The sequence below is a fragment of the Oncorhynchus keta genome, chromosome 34, assembly GCF_023373465.1.
Source record: "Oncorhynchus keta strain PuntledgeMale-10-30-2019 chromosome 34, Oket_V2, whole genome shotgun sequence".
Taxonomy (NCBI): Eukaryota; Metazoa; Chordata; class Actinopteri; order Salmoniformes; family Salmonidae; genus Oncorhynchus; species Oncorhynchus keta.
Window position 1 is genome coordinate 23,958,183 of NC_068454.1, and position 22,971 is coordinate 23,981,153.

At 41.6% G+C, this 22,971-nt stretch overlaps 1 protein-coding gene across 1 annotated transcript in view; it reads left to right on the plus strand.

Annotated features, from left to right (window-relative positions):
* Nucleotides 1-22,919, plus strand: part of LOC118371331 (5-hydroxytryptamine receptor 1F-like) — a 31,438-nt gene extending 8,519 nt beyond the window's left edge. Inside the window, exons 2-4 of the mRNA XM_035756746.2 lie at nt 16,674-16,855; nt 16,949-17,224; nt 17,411-22,919. Of these exons, the coding sequence (XP_035612639.1) occupies nt 16,950-17,224; nt 17,411-18,278 (1,143 nt within the window). The 5' untranslated portion in view covers nt 16,674-16,855; nt 16,949 and the 3' untranslated portion in view covers nt 18,279-22,919. The remainder of the gene's footprint in view (nt 1-16,673; nt 16,856-16,948; nt 17,225-17,410) is intronic.
* The last annotated feature ends 52 nt before the right edge of the window (nt 22,920-22,971 follow it).

A 22,971-nucleotide genomic window follows, 5' to 3' on the forward strand; every position in this document is an offset into this window, starting at 1 on the left:
TATTATTTTTTTTTCTTTCCCATTTCGTTCCAGTCACAGGCAGCAGAGTACTGGAACGAAAGGCGGCCAAATGAGGTGTTGGCTTTAGGGATGATCAGTGAGATGCGCGTGCTACGGATGGGTGTTGCCATCGTGACCAGTGAACTGAGATAAGGCGGAGCTTTACCTAGCATGGACTTGTAGATGACCTGGAGCCTGTGGGTCTGGCGACGAATATGTAGCGAGGGCTAGCCGACTAGAGCATACAAGTCGCAGTGGTGGGTGGTATAAGGTGCTTTAGTGACAACGGATGTCACTGTGATAAACTGCATCCAGTTTGCTGAGTAGAGTGTTGGAAGCAATTTTGTAGATGACATCGCCGAAGTCGAGGATCGGTAGGATAGTCAGTTTTACTAGGATAAGCTTGGCGGCGTGAGTGAAGGAGGCTTTGTTGCGGAATAGAAAGCCGACTCTTGATTTTCGATTGGAGATGTTTGATATGAGTCTGGAAGGAGAGTTTGCAGTCTAACCAGACACCTAGGTACTTATAGATGTCCACATATTCAAGGTCGGAACCATCCAGGGTGGTGATGCTAGTCGGGCATGCGGGTGCAGGCTGCGATCGGTTGAAAAGCATGCATTTGGTTTTACTAGCGTTTTAAGAGCAGTTGGAGGCCACGGAAGGCCACGAAGGAGTGTTGTATGGCATTGAAGCTTGTTTGGAGGTTAGATAGCACAGTGTCCAATGACTGTGTCCAGTGCCAAACAGACCAAGGTAATGAATGGCAAGTAATCAACCATTCATTTGTTTTTTCCTAAAATCATTACAGTTGAAAATGGTCAACAATTAAAAATTCTATCCATTCTCCCCACATTCCAAATAATAAACAATTCAAACAATAAGTAATCAATCATTTCAAATTAGGCAAACCAAATAGTCATCCAATAAAACAAAAACAAAGGCAATCAAGCAGCCAATCAATCAAAAAAAGAATCCCAAAAATGTCAGTCTATTCATACAGTCCGTCAGTCTTGCTGCCACTCCAATCTGTCCCCTATACACATGTGATCGTAGTGCTCCAACAATTAAATATCAGTTAAACTCTCACTCACGGGTGCAACAAATGTAGCCTCTTACAAGGCACGCCTCAGAATATGTTAGAGACAGAAACAACAATACCATGCACCCACTAATGGCCAATGTTTTTGGCTCTAAAAAGTCAGTTGTACAACTAAAATGTGTCTTCCGCACCCCTCTGAATCAGAGTGGTGCGGGGGCTTCCTTAAATGACATCCACGGCGCCCGGGGAACAGATTTTCACCTAGTCAGCTCAGGGATTCAATCCCGCAACCTTTTAAGTTACTGGCCCAACACTAACCACTAGGCTATACTGTATTCTGTGTGGTGGAATTAAATTACATAGTAAAAAACGTAACTTGTTTTTGCGGTAACTTACTGGCAACCAGTTAACTAAGTTACTGTAAGAAAAGGTACAGTATGTTACTGTAAATTCCAAATAAATTTTGGTTTAACAGTACATTGCTGTAACGAAAACACTTCTTTACGGTAATGTACTGTTAAACCAAAGTTTCTTTGAAATCAATATTTGAAATTGCCTGAACAGCACCAGAACATCAGTCTTAAATGTATTTAGAATTTTGTTTCAGCAATATACCGCATTAAAACTAAAAGCAGATTTACCTAGCTCGGTGTACACCCTAGGAACCTCTAGAGGTAGCTATTCCTGTGAACGGGTTAGGCAAAGTCAGGTGTCCATACTTCAACATCAAAGTTAGATAAGTTTATGACGTAGGGCCTTGTAAACAAAAAGGGAGTAATGTAGAGATCTACGAGTCTTTAGCGAGGTCCAGCCAACCATTTGATACAGGATACAGTGATGAGTACCAAAACTGCACTATGGTAGATGGCATCCAAAGGTTTAAGAGTAGGAGCAGCTGCACTTTGATGAATAATATCACCATAATCAAAAACGAATAAAAAGTTTGACTGAATAATCTGCTTCTTTCTGCTTAGAGAAAGGCACAATCTGTTTCTGTAGAAAAAGCTAATTTAACTAAATCAAATCAAATCAAATCAAATTTAATCTAATTTAACTAAAATCCATATCAATCAAAATACCTAAGTATTTTATGTGGGAACACATTCGATTGGAGAACCACCTAATGAGTGAACATGTAGTTTAATCTGAAACATTCTTACAAGAGTTTGAAAATAACATGTATTTCATTTTGCCTATATTAAGCACAATTTTTAAAATCAAGGGATTCCTGCATGGCTATAAAATCTGACACTAGTTTTTACACAGCCAGATCAACAGTCGGGGCAATGGCATCCCTAATACTATTATTCGCATATAGATGAAGTTTACAGTTTAACAGCTTGACCAATGGTGTTTATATAAATGGCGAAGAGAACTGGTCCCAAAATTGACCCCTGTGGTACACCTTTATGTACCTTTATGAAATTCAGACTAAACCCCATCAATCACAAATGGCCTGAGTTCTGTCAACCATGAACAGGTGTCAGAGCTCAGGCCTATCGAGGACAACTTATTCAATAAAATATCATGATCAACAGTTTCAAAAGCTTTTGACAGGTCCACAAACAAAGCAGCACATTTCATTTTAGCGTCTAAAGCTTTGACAAGCTCGTTAACAACTAAAGTGATTGCTGTAATAGTACTATGCCCAGGGCTATACACTCACTGGTTTACATCCAAAATACATTTCTCTGATAAAAGAAGAGCAAAATTGTACATTTTAACAATGATTCTAAAATCCTTGCTTGACAAGGAAGCCTTGAAATGGATCGATATTTATTAAAATCACTACTATCCTCGCCCTTATGGAGTGACAGCCCATTAGCTGCTTTCCATACTTTTTGAATATTTCCTGATAATGTTAAATACAAACGGTGGGTTTTTGAGCCAACAATGATGGGCACTGCACACGTAAGTTAATACTTTGTAGCGCCACCTTTTGCTGCGATTACAGCTGTAAGTCGCTTGGGGTATGTCTCTATCAGTTTTGCACATCGAGAGACTGACATTTTTTTCCCATTCCTCCTTGCAAAACAGCTCGAGCTCAGTGAGGTTGGATGGAGAGCATTTGTGAACAGCAGTTTTCAGTTCTTTCCACAGATTCTCGATTGGATTTTTTTGAACCATTCCATTGTAGATTTTGCTTTGTTTTGGATCATTGTCTTGTTGGAAGACACATCTCCGTCCCAGTCTCAGGTCTTTTGCAGACTCCATCAGGTTATTCCAGAATGGTCACGTATTTGGCTCCATCCATCTTCCCATCAGTTTTAACCATCTTCCCTGTCCCTGCTGAAGAAAAGCAAGCCCAACATGATGCTGCCACCACCATGTTTGACAGTGGGGATGGTGTGTTCAGGGTGATGAGCTGTGTTGCTTTTACGCCAAACATAATGTTTTGCATTGTTGCCAAAAAGTTCAATTTTGGTTTCATCTGACCAGAGCACCTTCTTCCACATGTTTGGTGTGTCTCCCAGGTGGCTTGTGGCAAACTTTAAACAACACTTTTTACGGATATCTTTAAGAAATGGCTTTCTTCTTGCCACTCTTCCATAAAGGCCAGATTTGTGCAATATACTACTGATTGTTGTCCTATGGACAGTCTCCCACCTCAGCTGTAGATCTCTGCACTTCATCCAGAGTGATCATGGGACTCTTGGCTCCATCTCTGATCAGTCTTCTCCTTGTATGAGCTGAAAGTTTAGAGGGACGGCCAGGTCTTGGTAGATTTGCAGTGGTCTGATACTCCTTCCATTTCAATAGTATCGCTTGCACAGTGCTCCTTGGGATGTTTAAAGCTTGGGAAATCTTTTTGTATCCAAATCCGGCTTTAAACTTCTTCACAACAGTATCTCGGACCTGCCTGGTGTGTTCCTTGTTCTTCATGATGCTCTCTGCGCTTTTAACGGACCTCTGAGACTATCACAGTGCAGGTGCATTTATACGGAAACTTGATTACACACGGGTGGATTGTATTTATCATCATTAGTCATTTAGGTCAACATTGGATCATTCAGAGATCCTCACTGAACATCTGGAGAGAGTTTGCTGCACTGAAAGTGAAGGGGCTGAATAATTTTGCAAGCCCAATTTTTCCGTTTTTGATTTGTTAAAAAAGTTTGAAATATCCAATAAATGTCGTTCCACTTCATGATTGTGTCCCACTTGTTGTTGATTCTTCACAAAAAAATACAGTTTTATATCTTTTTGTTTTGAAGCCTGAAATGTGGCAAAAGGTCGCTAAAGGTCGCAATGTTCAAGGGGGCCGAATACTTTCGCAAGGCACTGTAATAGTATTGTAATCAGATTTAGCCTTTCTGATTTGTCCCACAGTGATTCTTCAGTTGCTTAAAAGCTTGCCAGTCTGGGCTTAAGCCTGTGTTTCTGGACTTGACCCAAGCATCATCTCTTTGATGAATGACTTCTGACAATTCTGGAGTGTACCAGGCATTCAATCTACCTTTTAACCCTTATGTTGTTTTAAGGAAGCATGATTATCCACGATAGTATTGAAGACGTCTGCAAAATCAATGTCACTAAAATAAAAAATGTAAAAAAGCCTGGTCAGTTAAACTTTTAAAGTTCCTCTCGGTGATTACACTAGGCTTTGATTTTTGTATTCTCACATCTCTAACACAAACAACTGGGAAAGGGTCACTAATGTCTTGGGCGAAGACACCAGTAGAACTCTGGTGTATTCATTAAAATAAGATCAGAGTTGACTTTGAAGGATCTTTAGGGTTGGGCCGTGTAGGCTAAGTCACCAGCTGGGTTAGGTTTAGATCATTTACACATACATTTTAGATTGGGAAATGCAGGATTCAGACAATCATAATTTAGGTCACCCAGGATAAGGAAAAGAAGACGAATCAGTTAACTCCCTGAGTGCACAAAGGTAAGCCGAGGCACGACAGTAGACCCCTTACCAGCTTCATGCGTCTCACCTGACATGCGTAGTCGCAGTAGTCATCAGCTATTACTGTAAAGAAATGCAGTATGTTAGAGTCATTTTTACAAGAGGCTTCCAATTACAGTTAATAACAGCATTTTTCTGCATTTACCCATAATGCACTTCAATCTGTAGCATTAATTCTGTAAAAAACATTTAAGTTTATTTTTACCATGCATTCTACAGTGTATTCTGAAAATATGGTTTAGCAAGCCACCAATTAGATATGTTGGGAGTGTTAAGCAGCTGCACAGTTCAGAGTCAAACATTATCTGACTACTGTTTTCTCATTAAAGTCAGGCAGACAGTCATGCACTGATACCTCAGCACTCAGCCTGTCAAAAAAACAAACACTGAGGGAGAGAAGAGTGAATCTGGGGTGGTGGGAAGAGGACTTATTTATTGTGCATGTGTGTGTTTTCATGCTCTGTGAAAATCCTTGGTGAAAGTGTGGCAAATCTTTGCTTCAGAGCCATCCTCCCGTTGAGTCTCTCTCCACAGCTCCTCAGCCCACATCCCAGACTAGTCTTCCCTTTTGAGGAGAGCTCTGGGGAAGGTGAGAGCTCTGGGGAAGGTGAGAGCTCTGGGGAAGGTGAGAGCTCTGGGGAAGGTGAGAGCTCTGGGGAAGGTGAGAGCTCTGGGGAAGGTGAGAGCTCTGGGGAAGGTGAGAGCTCTGTGGAACCAGGTTTCCATCACAACTGAATAGGACAGATTGGCACCATGTTGTTTTGACAAACTGTGACTTGACTTCATCTCCTCCCTGCCTTTGGTGATGAGAACAGTTCATATGTAGTCGCTTCTGTTGTAACTGAGGAAGCAGGATAAAGGGAGGGGAAAAGGAAGAAAGTGAGGGAGGGGAATCTGAAACAGACTTTGTACTATTCATCCATCATAGATTCAGGCAATGGCAGGAATATTTTAATAGTTAAGACTAAAGAGTACAGAAGAGCAAATCTCAAACCTAGAGGCAGTGAGGATATTGAATTTTTAAAAGTCAGTGTCTCAGTCAAACCCTGTTGTCTGTCAGAGACAGACAAGAGAGAAATAGAGAGGGAACCATAACTAAACAGCATGATTAGGGAGCCGTTGTTGATCAATGCCATGAAGGGTCAACAGGGTCTTTGATACACCCGAAAGAGAGATGTTTCCTGCCTCGTTTGTGTATAGCTTTGATCCTGTAATTAATGATATTACCCACAAACCTCCTCTGTTCCCGTTATCCCAGACAGACAGCAGATGTCTTATTTAGAGACACTGATGATTAGTCTAAAAGCCTGGAAGCAGGATGAAACAGTGAAGGGATTCTTCTTTTGCCAGGCGAGTAAGAGCGAACAGAAAAGGTTTCATACCTCGACAGGTTACGTCCTCAAACAAATAAAGACTGCTGGAGGAAGATCTTGCAGTCAAATTGAAATGTTTGAGCACCTTAGCATTGTCCCCCTCCTCTCTCCTGGCATCCTACTCTTGAGTTTTTAGTGAAGCACACACCCAGCCAGCCCAAAGGCACCTCTATGGTCTCACTATTAAGTGACTGTTAAAATGTTTTGGTCTAAATGACTCCCTGGGTCCTGTGGCAGAGAGCAACGTGGTGTGAATACTGATCTCTTCCAGGGCCTTTTCCCCCTAAAGCAGCATTCTGCAGTTGCTACATCCATTTTTGGACTTATAAATTACTGATATATATATACCCATTGATTCTTGAAGAATATAACTTAGAAATGCCAATAAACTTAGTTCAACTGTCATATCCCACCATAACCCAAAATAAAAGCTTGTTTTACTCCAATATTTGTAAACCAAAGTTGATTTATACAACACTGTATAACATTGAAACATGGTTAAAAAAAACATTTTGTATATATTGGATGGTCAGTCTTTGCATCCATAGCTCTGTCTGTGAATTTGAGAGTGGTTACATTTCTCCAGGCTTGGCCCCAGTGATGTACTGGGCTGTATGCACTACCCTCTGTAGCACCTTACAGTCAGATGTTGAGCAGTTGCCATACCAGGCGGTGATGTAACCGGTCAGGTGCTCTCGACGGTGCAGCTGTAGAATTATTTTAAAAAAAATAAAAAAATTTGAGGATCTGGGGACCCATGCCAAATCTTTTCAGTCTCCTGAGGGGGTAAAGATATTGTCGTGCCCTCTTCACAACTGTCTTTGTGTGTTTGGACCATGATAGTTTGTTGGTGATGTGGACACCATGGAACTTGATACTCTCGACCCTGGTCTCTGACCTCCTCCCTATAGCCTGTCTCGTTGGTGATCAGGCCTACCACTGTGTCATCAGCAAACTTAATGATTGTGTTGGAGTCATGCTTGGCCACGCAGTCGTGGGTGAACAGGGAGTACAGGAGAGGACTAAGCACGCACACCTGAGGGGCCCCAGTGTTCAGGATGAGCGTGGCAGATGTGTTGTTGCCTACCCTTACCACCGTCAGTAAGTCCAGGATCAAGTTGTAGAGGGAGGTGTAGGAAAGGGCAGTGTGGAGTGCGATTGAGATTGCGTCATCTCTGGATTTATTGGGGCGGTATGCGAATTGGAGTGGGTCTAGGGTTCTGGCATGATTGCATTGATGTGAGCCATGACCAGCCTTTCATGGCTACCGACGTAAGTGCTACGGGGCAGTAATCATTTAGGCAGGTTACCTTCGCTTTCTTGGGCACAGGGACTATGGTGGTCTTTTTGAAACATGTAGGTTTTACAGACTCAGTCAGGGAGAGGTTAAAAATGTCAGTGAAGACACTTGTGAAGTGAAGACAGTTGGTCCGCGCATGCTTTGAGTACACTTCCTGGTAATCCGTCTGGCCCTGCGGCTTTGTGAATGTTGACCTGTTTAAAGGTTATGGAGAGCATGATCACACAGTCATCCAGAACAGCTGGTGCTCTCATGCATGCTTCAGTGTTGCTGGGTTTCCCTTTGTAGTCTAATATTTTTCAAGCCCTGCCACATCCGACGAGTTCCTCCTATAATCCATGAAGGAATGTGTTGAACAGGGATTCGTAATCCAGGCACTATCAGCAGCCAAAGTGAGGAAATCAACTGCATATTCCGCCACACTGCGGGAGTCTTGGCGAAGCTGGAGTATCTTCCAGGTGGACTATCTCCCGGACAACAGAGTCGAAAACCTTTTTCACCTCAGCCACGAAGTCCTCCAGGCTGAAACACACGGCAGATTGTTGTTCCCACACTGCCGTCGCCCAGGCGAGAGCCCTCCCGGACATTAGCGTCAGGCTGCAGCTCGAAAGTGAGGGAACACTGGCAGAGAAGCACTGCTGACTGCGGTGTTGCTGGGGGACTGGGAGGCTACTGTCGGCTGCCTCACAGATTATCCAGCAATGTATTCAAGGCACAGTCATAGCGTTCTGCTAATGTCTGGAATCCATCCAGAAGACTCAAAAGTAACTCTTCATGTCTCTTAATTGTGGCTCCTTCTGAGGAGATGTTGTTGCGGAACTGGTCCGTGTCTGCTGGGTCAGTCATGGCCAGTTCGTACTATCAGACCTCAGGATAAGACCCAGAAAAAACAAAAGTTTATTACAAAAACAGGGGTCAGGCAAACTGCAGGTCTAGGACAGACAGAGGTCAGTAATCCAGAACATAGTCCGAAAGGTACAGAACGGCAGGCAGGGTCAGGGCAGGCAGAATGGTCAAAACTGGGAGAACTAGAAAACAGGTGTACAGGAAAAGACAAGACAAGATAAACTGGCAACAAAGAAACAGAGATCACAGGTATAAATACACAGTGAATAATGGGGCAGATGACACCTGGAGGGGGGTGGAGACAAGCGCAAAGACCGGTGAAACAGATCAGGGTATGACACCCAGTGTCTGTTAGAAAGCAGATTGGACCAGGTTACCCTCTAGGATTTTGCCTGTGCTTAGCGCTATTCTTTTTCTTCATCTTAAAAGCTCCCTAGTCTTTTGCAGATTTTCTAAGCATACCCATAACAGGATGAATCCACCACCATGCTTTAAAATATGAAGAGTGATACTCGGTGATGTGTTGTGTTGGATTTGCCCCAAACAACCTCTTTGCCACATCTTTTTGCAGTTTTACTTTACTGCCTTGTTGTTAACAGGATGCATGTTTTGGAATATTTTTATTCTGTACAGGCTTCCTTCTTTTCACTCTGCATTTAGGGTGGTATTGTGGAGTAACTACAATGTTGTTGCGCTATCTTCAGTTCTCTCATCACAGCCATTAAACTATTTAACTGTTTTAAAGTCACCATTGGCCTCATGGTGAAATCCCTGAGCGGTTTCCTTCCTCTCCGGCAACTGAGTTAGGAAGGGCGCCTGTATCTTCAGTGACTGGATGTATTGATACAGAATCTAAAATGTAATTAATACTTCACCATGCTCAAAGGGATAGTCAATGTCTGTTTTTTTTCTACCAGTAGATGCCTTTCTTTGAGGGGCATTGGAAAATCTCCCTGGCCTTTCTGGTTGAATCTGTGTTTGAAAGTAACTGCTCGACTGAGGGAGATAATTGTATGTGTGGGATACAGAGATGAGGTAGTCATTAAAAAAATAATGTTTAACACTTATTGCACACAGAGCAAAGTTTTACTCCTGAACTTATTTAGGCTTGGGGTTGAATACTTATTGACTCAAGGCAGTTCAGCTTTATTTTTTATTATTTTGTAAAAATGTCTAAACATAATTTGACATTATGGGGAAATGTGTGTAGGCCAGTGAAACAAAATCTCAAATTCAGGCTGTAACAAAACAAAATGTAGGTAAAGACAAGCAGTGTAAATACTTTCTGAAAGCACTGTACATCCACACACAGATACAGACCCTCAGGACAATCTGCATTAAATAAACAATTATAATAATATACAGTGCATCTAAAACAAAATCACAAAAGTAGTGCACTGGGCCTTTACTAGTCCTGTATTAGCAATCAATATAGCCATCTGTAGTGTGGGCAAAACATTTTTCAGCCCAAAAAATCCAGGTTCTACTGAAACAGGCCTGTTAAAATTCATTTTCTACATGCAGCCTGTTAAATTAGTCAGGTTTGCATCTCCATAAGAACACGTCAGTACTTCAATCCACAGTTTATTTTAGTTCACCTTTATTTAACCAGGTAGGCCAGTTGAGAACAAGTTCTCATTTACAAATGTGACCTGGCCAAGATAAAACAAAGCAGTGCAACAAAAACAACAGTTACACAAAAGAAAAGTAAAAGCTATGTACAGTGTGTGCAAATGTAGAAGAGTAGGGAGGTAGGCAATAAATAGGCCCTAGAGGTGAAAATAATTACAATTTAGCATTAATACTGGAGTGATAGATGATGATGTGCAAGTAGAGATACTAGGGTGCAAGATGGTAAGTAATAATATGGGAATGAGGTAGTTGGGTGTGCTATTTACAGATTACCTGTCTACAGGTACAGTGATCGGAAAGCTGCTCTGACAGCTGATGCTTAAAGTTAGAGAGGGAGATATACGACTCCAGCTTTAGAGATTTTTACAATTCGTTCCAGTCATTGGCAGCAGAGAACTGGACGGAAAGGCAGCCAAAGGAAGTGTTGGCTTTGGGGATGACCAGTGCAACGTACCTGCTGGAGCTACGGGTGGGTGTTGCTATGGTGATCAGTGAGCTGAGATAAGGCAGGGCTTTACCTAGCAAAGACTTGTAGATGACCTGGAGCCAGTGGGTTTGGCGACGGATGTAGTGAGGGCCAGCCAACGAGAGTATACAGGTCACAGTGGTGGGTAGTATATGGAGCTTTGGTGACAAAGCAGATGGCACTGTGATGTTTAAATGGCAATCACAAGGACAGGTGAAACAGATCAGTGTGTGACAGCAGGAGTATAGAGTCATGATCTGATTTGCCGAAGAGGGAACGAGGGAGGGCTTTGTATGCTTACTTGTGGGTTGAGTAACACTGGTCTAGGACTTTATCACCCCTAGTGGCAAAGGAGATGTGTTGATAGAAGTTGGGCATCAAATGTCTTAGTTATGCAAATGTTTAAAATCGCCAGGAAAAAGAAAAGCAGCGTCCAGGTGCATGGTTTCCTGCTTGTTTATAGCCTCGTACAGTTCCTTAAATGCCAACTATATGTTGTTGCTGTTGTCCTGAAGTGGAATTTACACAGCAGTCACGGTAACCGATAAACTCTCTCAGGAGGTAGAAGAGTTGGCATTTGACCATCAGGTATTCCAAGATGGGTGAACAATAGGTTGAGACTTCTACTGAGCTAGAGTCTGTTCTCCATCTGTTGTTGATGACGAGACATACCCCTACCCATCTGGATTTTCCTGAATCCAATGACCTGTCTGCTCGGAGAATGGAGAATCCATCAAGTTGGATAGCCATGGGGGTTATCTTGTCCGAAAGCCATGTTTCGGAAAAACAGAGAATGCTACTGTCACGAGAGTCCCATTGATAGCAAATCAGTGATCGGAGGTCATCCATCTTATTATCAAGTGACTCAGTGTTGGCCAATAGAATGGAGGGAAGGGGTGGCCGGTTTTCCCTTTCCCTTAGTTTCACCAGGAAACCAGCTCTCCTGCCTCTTTTTCACCGGCATTTCCTCTTGGGTAGCCAAAGATTGGATTGGAGGTACACAAAAAGCCCAGGGTAGATGAGTTGAGGCTGGAATTGAGATTAGTAACTGCTGATCTAAGGTTCAAAAGATTTTGTTGATCATAAGAAAAGTTGAATACATTTCATGCAAAAAAAGTAAAGATAAATGCCAAAATAATCACAAAATAGCAAAGCCATATAGTACGCCACCATATTGCATCAGGTATCAGCCCTATAATTTCCTGCTTTTGAACCTCACGCAGAATTGTCACTCTCTCTGACTGAGCAGTGCTCCACTGTATGATTGCTGTAAGTGAAAGACTTGAAGGCAGCATGAGGCGCAGGTTCTCCCTTTGCTGCTGCTGGAAGATTGGCTCACTAAAGACTGTCAATCAACATCACACACACACACACTGACAGACTGCCGAAGAGTTTAAATGTACCACTCTGGTGAGAAACACAACATACCGTACCAGTTAAACGTTTGGACACACTTACTCATTCAAGGGTTTTTCTTTATTTTCACTAATTTCTACATTGTAGAATAATAGTGAAGACATCAAAACTATGAAATTACACATATGGAATCATGTAGTAACCAAAAAAGTGTTATCAAAATATATTTGATATTCTTCAAAGTAGCCACCCTTTACCTTGATGACAGCTTTACCTACTTTTGGCATTCTCTGAACCAGCTTCATGAGTTAGTCACCTGAAATGCATTTCAATTAACAGGTGTGCCTTGTTAAGTTTATTTGTGGAATTTCTTTCTTTCTTAATGCGTTTTGAGCAAATCAGTTGTGTTTTGACAAGGTAGGGGTGGTATACAGAAGATAGCCCTATCTGGTAAAAGACCAAGTCCATATTAAGGCAAAAATAGCTCAAATAAGCAAAGGGAAACGACAGTCCATTACTTTAAACCATGAAGGTCAGTCAATCCGGAAATTTTCAAGAACTTTGAAAGTTTCTTCAAGTGCAGTCGCAAAAAACATCAAGTGCTTTGATGAAACTGTCTCTCATGAGGACCGCTACAGGAAAGGAAGACCCAGAGTTACCTCTGCTGCAGAGGATACATTCATTAGAGTTAACTGCACCTCAGCCCAAATAAGTGCTTCATAGAGTTCAAGTAACAGACACATTTCAATATCAACTGTTCAGAGGAGACTCGCGTGAATCAGGCCTTCATGGTCAAATTGCTGCAAAGGAAACACTACTAAAGGACACCAAAAAGAAGAACATACTTGCTTGGGACAAGAAATACGAGCAATGGACATTAGAACTGTGAAAATCTGTCCTTTGGTCTGATGAGTCCAAATTTTAATGTTTGGTTCCAACCGCTGTGTCTTTGTGAGACACAGAGTAGGTGAACGGATGATCTCCGCATGTGTGGTTCCTACTGTGAAGCATGGAGGAGGTGTGATGGTGTGGGGGTGCTTTGCTGGTGACACTGTGTGATTTATTTAGAAAAAGGCACACTTATCCAGCATGGCTACCACAGCATTCTGCAGCGATACACCATCCTATCTGGTTTGCGTTATCATTAGTTTTTCGACAGGACAATGACCCAACACACCTCCAGGCTGTGTAAGGGCTATTTGACCAAGAAAGAGAGTGATGGAGTGCTGCATCAGATGACATTGCCTCTACAATCACCTGACCTCAACCCAATTGAGATGGTTTGGGATGAGTTGGACCGCAAAGTGAAGGAAAAGCAGTCAACATGTGCTCAGCATATGTGGGTACTCCTTCAAGACTGTTGGAAAAGCATTCCTCATGAAGTTGGTGTGCAATGCTGTCATCAAGGCAAAGGGTGGCTACTTTGAAGAATCTAAAATCTAAAATATATTTAGATTTAACACTTTTTTTTTTTTTTTTGCTTACTACATGATTCCATATGTGTTATTTCATAGTTTTGATGTCTTCACTATTATTCTACAATGTAGAAAATAGTCAAACATTTAGAAAAACCCTTGAATGAGTAGGTGTGTCCAAACGTTTGACTGGTACTGTACATAATAAATACAGTGTATTACTATAATACTGTCATAAGAGGTTGGTGGCACCTTAATTGGGGAGGACAGGTTCATGGCTGGAAAGGAATAAATGGAATGGAAACCATGTTTGATACCATTTAATTTAATCCATTCCAGGCATTATGATCTGTCCTCCCCTCAGCAGGTTTCGGGACGATCCACCATTTTAGCAATGTTTCACTGTGTGTGTTTGTGTACTTAATGATATGTGAGTTTATCTGACTTGAGCTGTGCTTTTCTATCCATCCTTCACAAATAGAATGACAGAGTTTCTATGACAACTGTTCTTATTCCTTCCTGCAGAATGGGAGAAGGAATGTACTGTAATGGCATCACACCTATCGCACCCTGAAATGGTTTCTCACAGCTGACTGTAGAAATATACAGCTATACAGCATAGAACAGATGTAGGCTCAGTACATGGTCAGACAGTAGACCGCAGAGACTGGATAATTATGTGTGAAGTAATTATCTTTCCGGTGTTTTCCATATTGAATGTATTATAGTGTACTGGTTTTTTTTTGTGTGTATTTGTATGCTGTCTTCACAAAATGAATTTCCATGTAAACGGACAATAAGGTATATCATATCGTATCGTAAAAGGTAATCAGCATGATGAGTTTCTTCAGGGTCATATGAAAGCTGCTGAATGCACTTAGTTTCCCCTTTTTTGATAAACTAAAACGAAGAGGCAGCTATAGTGATGGCCACGTAGCACAGCTAAATACCCCTATCCTTTGCACTTTATTTTGCACCAAACATTTAATGTCCAATCAAATAATAACCCAACATAGTTGGGTCACAAAGTCTTCATTTGAAATATCAAACAGACACCTTTTATTGAATATTGATATGTATATTGATGTCTACAGGGCTCATCTGTAAAAAGACCTTGGTCAAATCATGTTCATCCAACAAAAAATTGGAATAGATGCTTGATCATTATATGTATCTTTAAAGCCTACCTGCCATTCCCTTTATATTCTGTGTGCTTACCTTATGGCCTGAGTTAACCTGTGGAGGGGGGCCTGTTCTACTGTGTAGACCTCAGTTAAATATGTATCTATGTTTGAGGTGGTAGAACAGTTGAACTTACTTTGTAATCAACGTCAAGTTTGAGAAAATAAAACTCCTAATATTTGCACCCGACTCAATTGTCTCTTGTTGCCTGTTGGTTGTCCCCTGCATAAGAAGATTTCATCCTCAGACAGATGGATAGATGCTTTATGTCTATTCCAGTTCTTAATGGTTGGATGGACAGATGGGGGGGGGGGCAGGGAGAGGGAGGGGACTGGTGCATTCTCCAAGCCTTGGCTGAAACAGGTCTGTTTAAATCCCAGTTCAATCTGCAGTCTGTTAAAATAGTCCCACTCAGTTTTGCTTCTCCATAGGGACATGTCAGTGACTCTACCAGTCATAGCGCTTTAATCCACATATTGACGTTTAAATGGGTACATTCCAATTACACAGCACCAGGTATCGGTCCCTATAATTTCCTGCTTTGTAAACCTCATCCACAAACATGTATCGCTCTCTGACTGAGCAGTGCTCCACTGTATGATTACTGTAAGTGAAAGACTTGAATGCAGCAGGAGGCGCAGGTTCTCCCTTTGCTGCTGCTGGAAGATTGCCTCACCGAAGACTGTCAATCAACAAACACACACACACACTGACAGACTGAAGCTGACCGGTTTAAATGAACCACTCTGGTGAGAAACACTTCATAAGTAAATACAGTGCACTACTAGATTACAGTGCATGCTGTTCATTAACTTTAAATGAGTAGAAGTATTCTATATATTCAGTCAACTCTGGAGGAGCAGATTCACAGACAGCTGATATGCTTACAGACAGGAGAGAGGTCTATACAGCTGTTTGTGTGCGTGCCTGCGTGCATGCATTTAATGATGTGTGAGTTTATCGGACTTTAGTTGTGCTTTTCTTCAGTCTGTCCTTCACAAAAAGTCAGAGTTGCTATGACAACTTCTCACAGCTCACTGTAGAAATATACAGCATCAAACAGATGTAGGCTCAGTACATGGTCAGACAGACTGCAGAGACTGGATAATTACACTTAGTGTACAAATCATTAGGAACACCTGCTCTTTCCATAAGACTGACCATGTGTATCTAAGTGAAAGATATGATCCCTTATTGATATTACCTGTTAAATCCACTTCAATCAGTGTAGACGAGGAGGAGACAAGTAAAGAAGGATTTTTGAGACAATTGAGACATCAGAGGGTGAATGGACAAGACAAAATATTGAAGTGCCTTTGAACAGAGTATGGTAGTAGGTACCAGGCACACCGGTTTGAGTGTGTCAAGAACTGCAACACTGGTGGGTTTTTCACGCTCAACAGTTTTCAGTGTTTATGAAGAATGGTCCACCACCCAAACGACATCCACCCAATTTGACATAACTGTGGGAAGCATTGGAGTCAACATGGGCCAGCATCCCTGCGGAATGCTTTCAACACCTTGTAGAGTCTATGCCCCGACGAATTAAGGCTGTTCTGAGGACAAAACGGGGTGCAACTCAATATTAGGAAGGTGTTCCTAATGTTTTGTACACTCAGTGTAAATGTGCATTAATTATTATGTTTCCAGTATTTTCCATATTGAATGTATTGTTTTTTGTGTATTTGTATGCTGGCTGCACAAAATGAATTTCCATGTAAATGGACAATAAAGCACAGAACATCATATGGAACAAGGAAATTAACATGAGTGTCTTTAGGGTCAATGCTGAATTCCCGTTCAATTCTTAACTGATCAACTCAAAATAAGTGGTAACTAGAATACAGAGATACAAGTATAAACACACACCGATGAGCGTCTGCTTTTGTGTAGAGTGTACCGCCTTTGATCCGTGACTGCACCTTGTGTGTGTTTGTGTGCGTGCATGTGATGATGGTCACGGCTTTGATCAGAGATCACATCAGGTGTGTGTGTGTGTGTGTGTGTGTGTGTGTGTGGGGGTGGGTGGATGGATGGATGGGTGGGTGTTATGAAATCAGCGGCTGGACTCTCATTGGTGATTATTTTTCCACTGACTGTTTCTCTCTCTCTTTCTCTCTCCCCCTCCTTTCCCCCATTTCTTTTTCCAGGTATCTGTGAAATATTGTTTGAGTCCAGAGATACCAGAAAGAAGCTACTGACACAGGTTACTGCTGGAGAGGGCACACCAATAAACACACATCACAAAGGTACACACAGCTTATACAGCTATGGAGGATTACTCTTCATTCATCATCTGCCTGGTCCATCTGAAGTCCTACATGGTTTGAGTGTGAGTACCTTTTTAAACGCTTAAGCATCGTTCATCTATACTGCTAGCCTTGGTGCAGAACCTTTTCTTTCTCTTGTCTCCTCTCCTCTCTAGGATGGACTTGTCTAACTGTACAGAGGGGGTCTTCTCCCTGGGTGGGGGTGAGGAGGGGGATGGGGGTTCTATAACCCCACCAAGTAAAATCATCCTCACCCTCACCCTGTCCCTGCTCGCTGTCATGACAATGGTTATCAACTCCCTGGTGATCACAGCCATCATCGTAACCAGAAAGTTACATCATCCGGCCAACTACCTGATCTGCTCTCTGGCGGTGACGGACCTGCTGGTGGCCATCTTGGTCATGCCCTTCAGCATCCTCTACATACAGAGGTAGCTACAAAGATTCATTATTGCACAATTGTTTGATTTGTTTTGCAGCATAACGTGTCTTACAGCTTTTCAGATGCCCATATAGGCTTAAAAGACATGTTATCAAAGTATACAGTTTGTGATCAAAATAATAATAAAGTGCAGTCACAAATATAATCCCTATCAATATTCTGTCTGAATCCTCAGGGAAAGCTGGGTGATGGGTGAGGCTGTCTGTAATGTTTGGCTGAGTGTTGACATCACCTGCTGCACTTGTTCCATCCTCCACCTGGCAGCCATCGCTCTGGACCGCTACTGGGCCATCACTGACGCCGTGGAGTACTCACGCAAACGCACCGGCCTCCGAGCTGGCATCACTGTCGCCGTCGTCTGGTTCCTGTCCGTCCTCATATCCCTTCCCCCTCTGCTGTGGAGGAACCATGGTGGGGGGCCAGAGGAGGACCAGTGTCTGATAACGCACCACCACATCGCCTTTACCCTCTACTCCACCCTGGGAGCCTTCTATATTCCCCTGCTCCTCATCCTCATCCTCTACTATAAGATCTACAGAGCAGCTCAGACTCTGTACCTCCGGAGGGGGGCCAGCAGAGCCAGCCAGCACTCCTCCATGGTCAACGGAACCTCCCTCCCCTCCTGCCCCACTGAAGGAGACCCCCAGAGCCCAGACACCCTGAACCCCCCGGAAAAGTCCTACTCAGACCCCTCCACGGAGGGCGACCGCGTGCGCATCGCCGTAAAAAGTCCCCAGAGCGAGTCGAGGCGGGAGCGTGAATGTGGGTTGAGACGGCAGCGTATCTCAGGGACCAGGGAGCGGCGCGCTGCATCTACGTTAGGACTGATACTGGGGGCCTTCGTGGTCTGCTGGATGCCTTTCTTCCTGAAGGAGGTGATCGTCAACACATGTGGCTCATGCAACACCTCCATAGAGCTGGCTGACTTCCTCACCTGGCTGGGGTACCTCAACTCCCTTATCAACCCTCTCATCTACACTATCTTCAACGAAGACTTTAAGAAGGCCTTCCAGAGACTGGTCAGGTGTAGGCTTCGCCTCTGACACGGGTAGAGAGGACACACATTTGTTTTTTATTTAACCTTTATTTAGGCAGGGTGGAGTCCAATTTAGACAAAGGTACCTCACACAAACAATTATCTGTAGGGTCGCTAAGTCGAACAGTGAATATCAAACACAGATTCAACCACAAAGACCAGTGAGGTTTTCCAATCTCTCGCAAAGAAGGGCACTTATGGGTAGAAAACGACATTGAATATCCATTTGAGCATAGTGAAGTTATTCATTACAAATACTACAAATACAGGCGTCCTTCCTAACTCAGTTGCCAGAGAGGAAGAAAACCACAATTTCACCACGAGGTCAATGCTGACTTTAAAACAGTTACAGAGTTTAAAGGTACAATATTCAGAAATCACTCCGCCATTTCCTGGTTGCTGAAATTCTAATACTTTGCCTAATTTCAGTTTGTGACAAAACAAGCAATTTATAGTGTAGAGAATCATTGCACCATCTAAACAGCTGTGAAAAATCTTTACAATAACCAAAATATTGTATTTTCAAATGTTTGAAGCTGGTTTACATAACTGAAAGTAAAAGACGCAAAAGCGATACTTAAGAACGAGAAGCATAGAAATAGAACACAGAACAGATCTACCGCTTCTTACGTTTGCTTTCAATGAGAATTAGTCTATAACTCACATTTCTATGTGCATTTTGTCGGGTCGCCCAAAAATGTACGTATTGAAACTTTAATGGCTGTGATAGGAGAAAACTGAGGATGGATCAACATTGTAGTTACTCCACAATACTAAACTAATTTACAGTGTGAAAAAAAGGAAGCCTGTACAGAATACATATATTTCAAAACATGCATCCTGTTTGCAACAAGTCACTAAAGTAAAACTGCAAAAAATGTGGAAAAGAAATTAACTTTACAGTGCCCTCAAAGTATTCATACCCTTTGACTTATTTCACATTTTGTTGTGTTATAGCCTGAACTCAAAATGGTTTACATTTTACTTACATTTTGTCTCACACATCTACACAAAAAAAAACATAATGACAAACTAAGTATCAACCCCCTGAGTCAATACATGTTAGAATCAACTTTGGCAGCAATTACAGTGAATTTTTCTGGGTAAGTCTCTAAGAGCTTTGCACACCTGGATTGTACAATATTTGCACGTTCTTAAAAAAAGCATTCAAGCTCTGTCAAGTTGGTTGTTGGTTGTTGATCATTGCTAGACAGTCATTTTCAAGTCTTCATATATTTTCAAGTCGATTTTAAGTCAACTATAACTAGGCCACTCCAGGAACATTCAATGGCATCTTGGTAAGCAACTTCAGTGTATATTTGGCCGTGTGGTTTAGGTTATTGTCCTGCTGAATTTGTCTCCTAGTATCTCTTGGAAAGCAGACTCAACCAGGTTTTTTTCCTAGGATTTTGCCTGTACTTGGCTCTATTTCATTTTCTTTTCATCCTAAAAAAAACCTATCTATTCTTGCTGATGACAAACATACCCATAACACAATGCAGGCACCACCATGCTTGAAAATATAAGGAGTGGTACTCATTGTGTTGGATTTGCCCCAAACATAACTCTTTGTATTCACATTTTTTGCCGTTTTCCTTTAGTGCCTCACTCTGTCCATTAGGTTAGTATTGTGGAGTAACTACAATGTTGTTGATCCATCCTCAGTTTTCTCCAATAAAACCAATAAACTCTAACTTTTTTTAAAGTAACCATTGGCCTCAAGGTGAAATCCCTGAGCAGTTTCCTTCCTCTCTGGCATTGGAGTTTGGAGGGTGCCTGTATCTTTGTTGTGACTGAGTGTATTGATACTGTCACGTTGGTATGAAGAGATTCGGGAGACAGGCACAGGAATGCGTAATATTTTTTTTTATTAAGCCCAAATTACAGCGTGCTGTGTAAAGGCACGGGAACGAAGACCAAACAAACACGTAACAAAAACAGGGTAGAAACCCAAAACAAAAAATCGAAGAGTAACTTGAATAAATAACACACGCGCACAATGATTAACACACGGGATGAGACCTGTAATCATCTGCGCAATCCACAATGGCACGAAAGCCTAAACACACAGCACAGGCACTCACACGCACCAACGGACATTGTACCGATAATGGACAGCCCAATGGAAACCAAAGGGCACACTTATACAAGTACTAATCAGTGGGAATAGGGGACAGGTGTGCCTAATGAAAATTCCGGAGGGATCCGTGACACCATCCAAAGTGTAATTATGTAACTTCACAATTCTCAAAGGGATATTCGATGTCTGCTTTTTTACACATCTACCAATAGGTAGTCTTCTTTGCAAGACATTGGAAAACTACCCTGGTCTTTGGTTGAATCTGTGTTTGAAATTCACTGCTCAACTGAGGGACATTATAGATAATTGTATGTGTGGGGCACAGAGATGACGTAGTCATTCAAAAATCACAATAAACACTTTATTGTACACAGAGTGAGTCCATGCAGCTTATTATGGGTCTTGTTAAGTATATTTTTTCTCCTGAATTTATTTTGACTTGTCATAATAAAGAGGTTATATACTTTTTGACTCAAGACAGTTAAGCTTTTAATTTAAAAAAAATTGTAAATACTTCTAAAAACATAATTAATCTTTGACAGTATTGTGTACAGGCCATGCACACAAAATCTAATATTAACCAATTCTAAATTCAGGCTGTAAAACAACAAAATGTGGATAAAGTCAGGGGTGTGAATACTTTCTGAAGGCACTGGATGTCCTGAAGTTGCTTACCAAGACATCATTGAATGTTCCTGAGTGGCCTAGTTACAGTTTTGACTTAAATCTACTTGAAAATATATGGCAAGACTTAAAAATGGCTGTCTACCAATGACTAACATCCAACTTGAGAGAGCGTGAAGAATTGAAAAAAGAATGCAAATATTGTACAATCCAGGAGTGGAAAGCTCTTAAAAGACCCAGAAAGACTCCCAGCTGTAATCGCTGCCAAAGGTGATTCTAACATGTCTTAACTAAGGGGGTTGAATACTTATCTAATCAAGAAATATGAGTGTTTTATTTTTTATAAAGTTTTTACAAATGTTTTTATTTTTATCCACCACAGAGTATTTTGGGTAGATCATTGACAAAAAATTACAATGAAATCCATTTTAATCCCACTTCGTAACACAACAAAATGTGGAAAAAGTCCAGGGGCGGGAATACTTTCTGAAGGCACTGTAAATCTTTAGTGACAGAAGGAATTTCAAGAGTTACCATACCCGGTCACAGGGATGGCGAGCTTGTACTTCTATCGGTTAATAACGATGTTAGGTTGTTGTAATGTTACATGCACGCGCACACACACGCAAGCATGTGCACGCCATTCAGTTCAGAGTTGTGTTGGATCCGGGATAGCATCCGACTGCCTGAGATCAGAGACTATCAACAGAATAAACACAAGAGACTTTAAATCTTTACCCGGAGGAAATTACCTGTAATACTCTGCCAAGACTAATGGACACTCCAGCCAGGTCAGTCTAATGGGACTGGCACATTGCTGAGCTTTGGAAGAAAGTTAAGAGGACCTCAGATCCATAAGAGTCTATTTATAGAGAGCCATGAGGTCATCATCTCCTTGATGTTTGATTGGGTTACTGTCGTAGTAGGGATGGTGTTTTAATGACATTGAAGGGACGATGTTTAAATGAACAGACAGAAACTGGTTAAACTGTAGGATGAAACTCTGGACTTAAACCATCAGCCTCGATCATTGCAAGGTCTTAGAATAGCTGATCATGGTGTTTCTGTCTGTTCTATAACTACCAACCTCCCAAAGCTAGTAGACTGAAATATAACATATCAAAGGTTTTGACTTATTCTCCAAACAATATTTGTTGTTATCATTGTTTTTGTTGATGCTACAAAAGTAGTGATTAAAGTTATTATGATACTCAATCAGTGTTGTTAATAAGCTAGATATTCCACTTCTACAGTGCAAATGTTGTGTTATATGCCATATGGGTGCTTTATATTCTGTGTCTTAATACAGAGATCTCTATAGCTGATTAAAGAGAGCTGAGAAAGTTGCTCCACCATTGTCCTCCACGCATAGCACAGAGAGCTCTGATCCAGAGGCACAGCAGGCTAATAAATGTGTCATTAAGAGAGGAGGTGCTAGAATACGGATTATTTAACTCCCACTCATAAACTTAGAATATGGTAGGAATGCTTTTCTTACGGTAAGTACAGAGGGTAATGTTTGTGAGGCAAATGTAAGGAGATTTGTTTTTGAAATAAACAACACAATGACAAGATTTGAAAATGTTAATTTGATACAGTGTGTTCTCTTGAAAAGAAAACGATGCCAGAAAGAGGGGAGTCATGGTGTTCTGGAAGAGTTCCATCAGATTATGCCTCCCCAACAGAACGTGCCTCCACTCTGATGGTTCTGTTACCTCAGTCTATGGTTCCCTCCACACCCAGATGGTATTTATGTATCTATATCAGTCTAAAGATGAGTTATGTTATGATTCATACAGTATTAATCATATCTCACCATTAACCTATATGCATTTAAACACCATCTGGGTGAGGAACTAATACAATTTTACATCATTCTGAGGCAAAGAATAGCTGGTCTTAACAGTATCTTAATAATGTATGCATGTGAATGTATTATTTTACAGAATGTGGAACAGGTTCTTGAACAGGTTGATAGATTCATCCAAGCACTGAG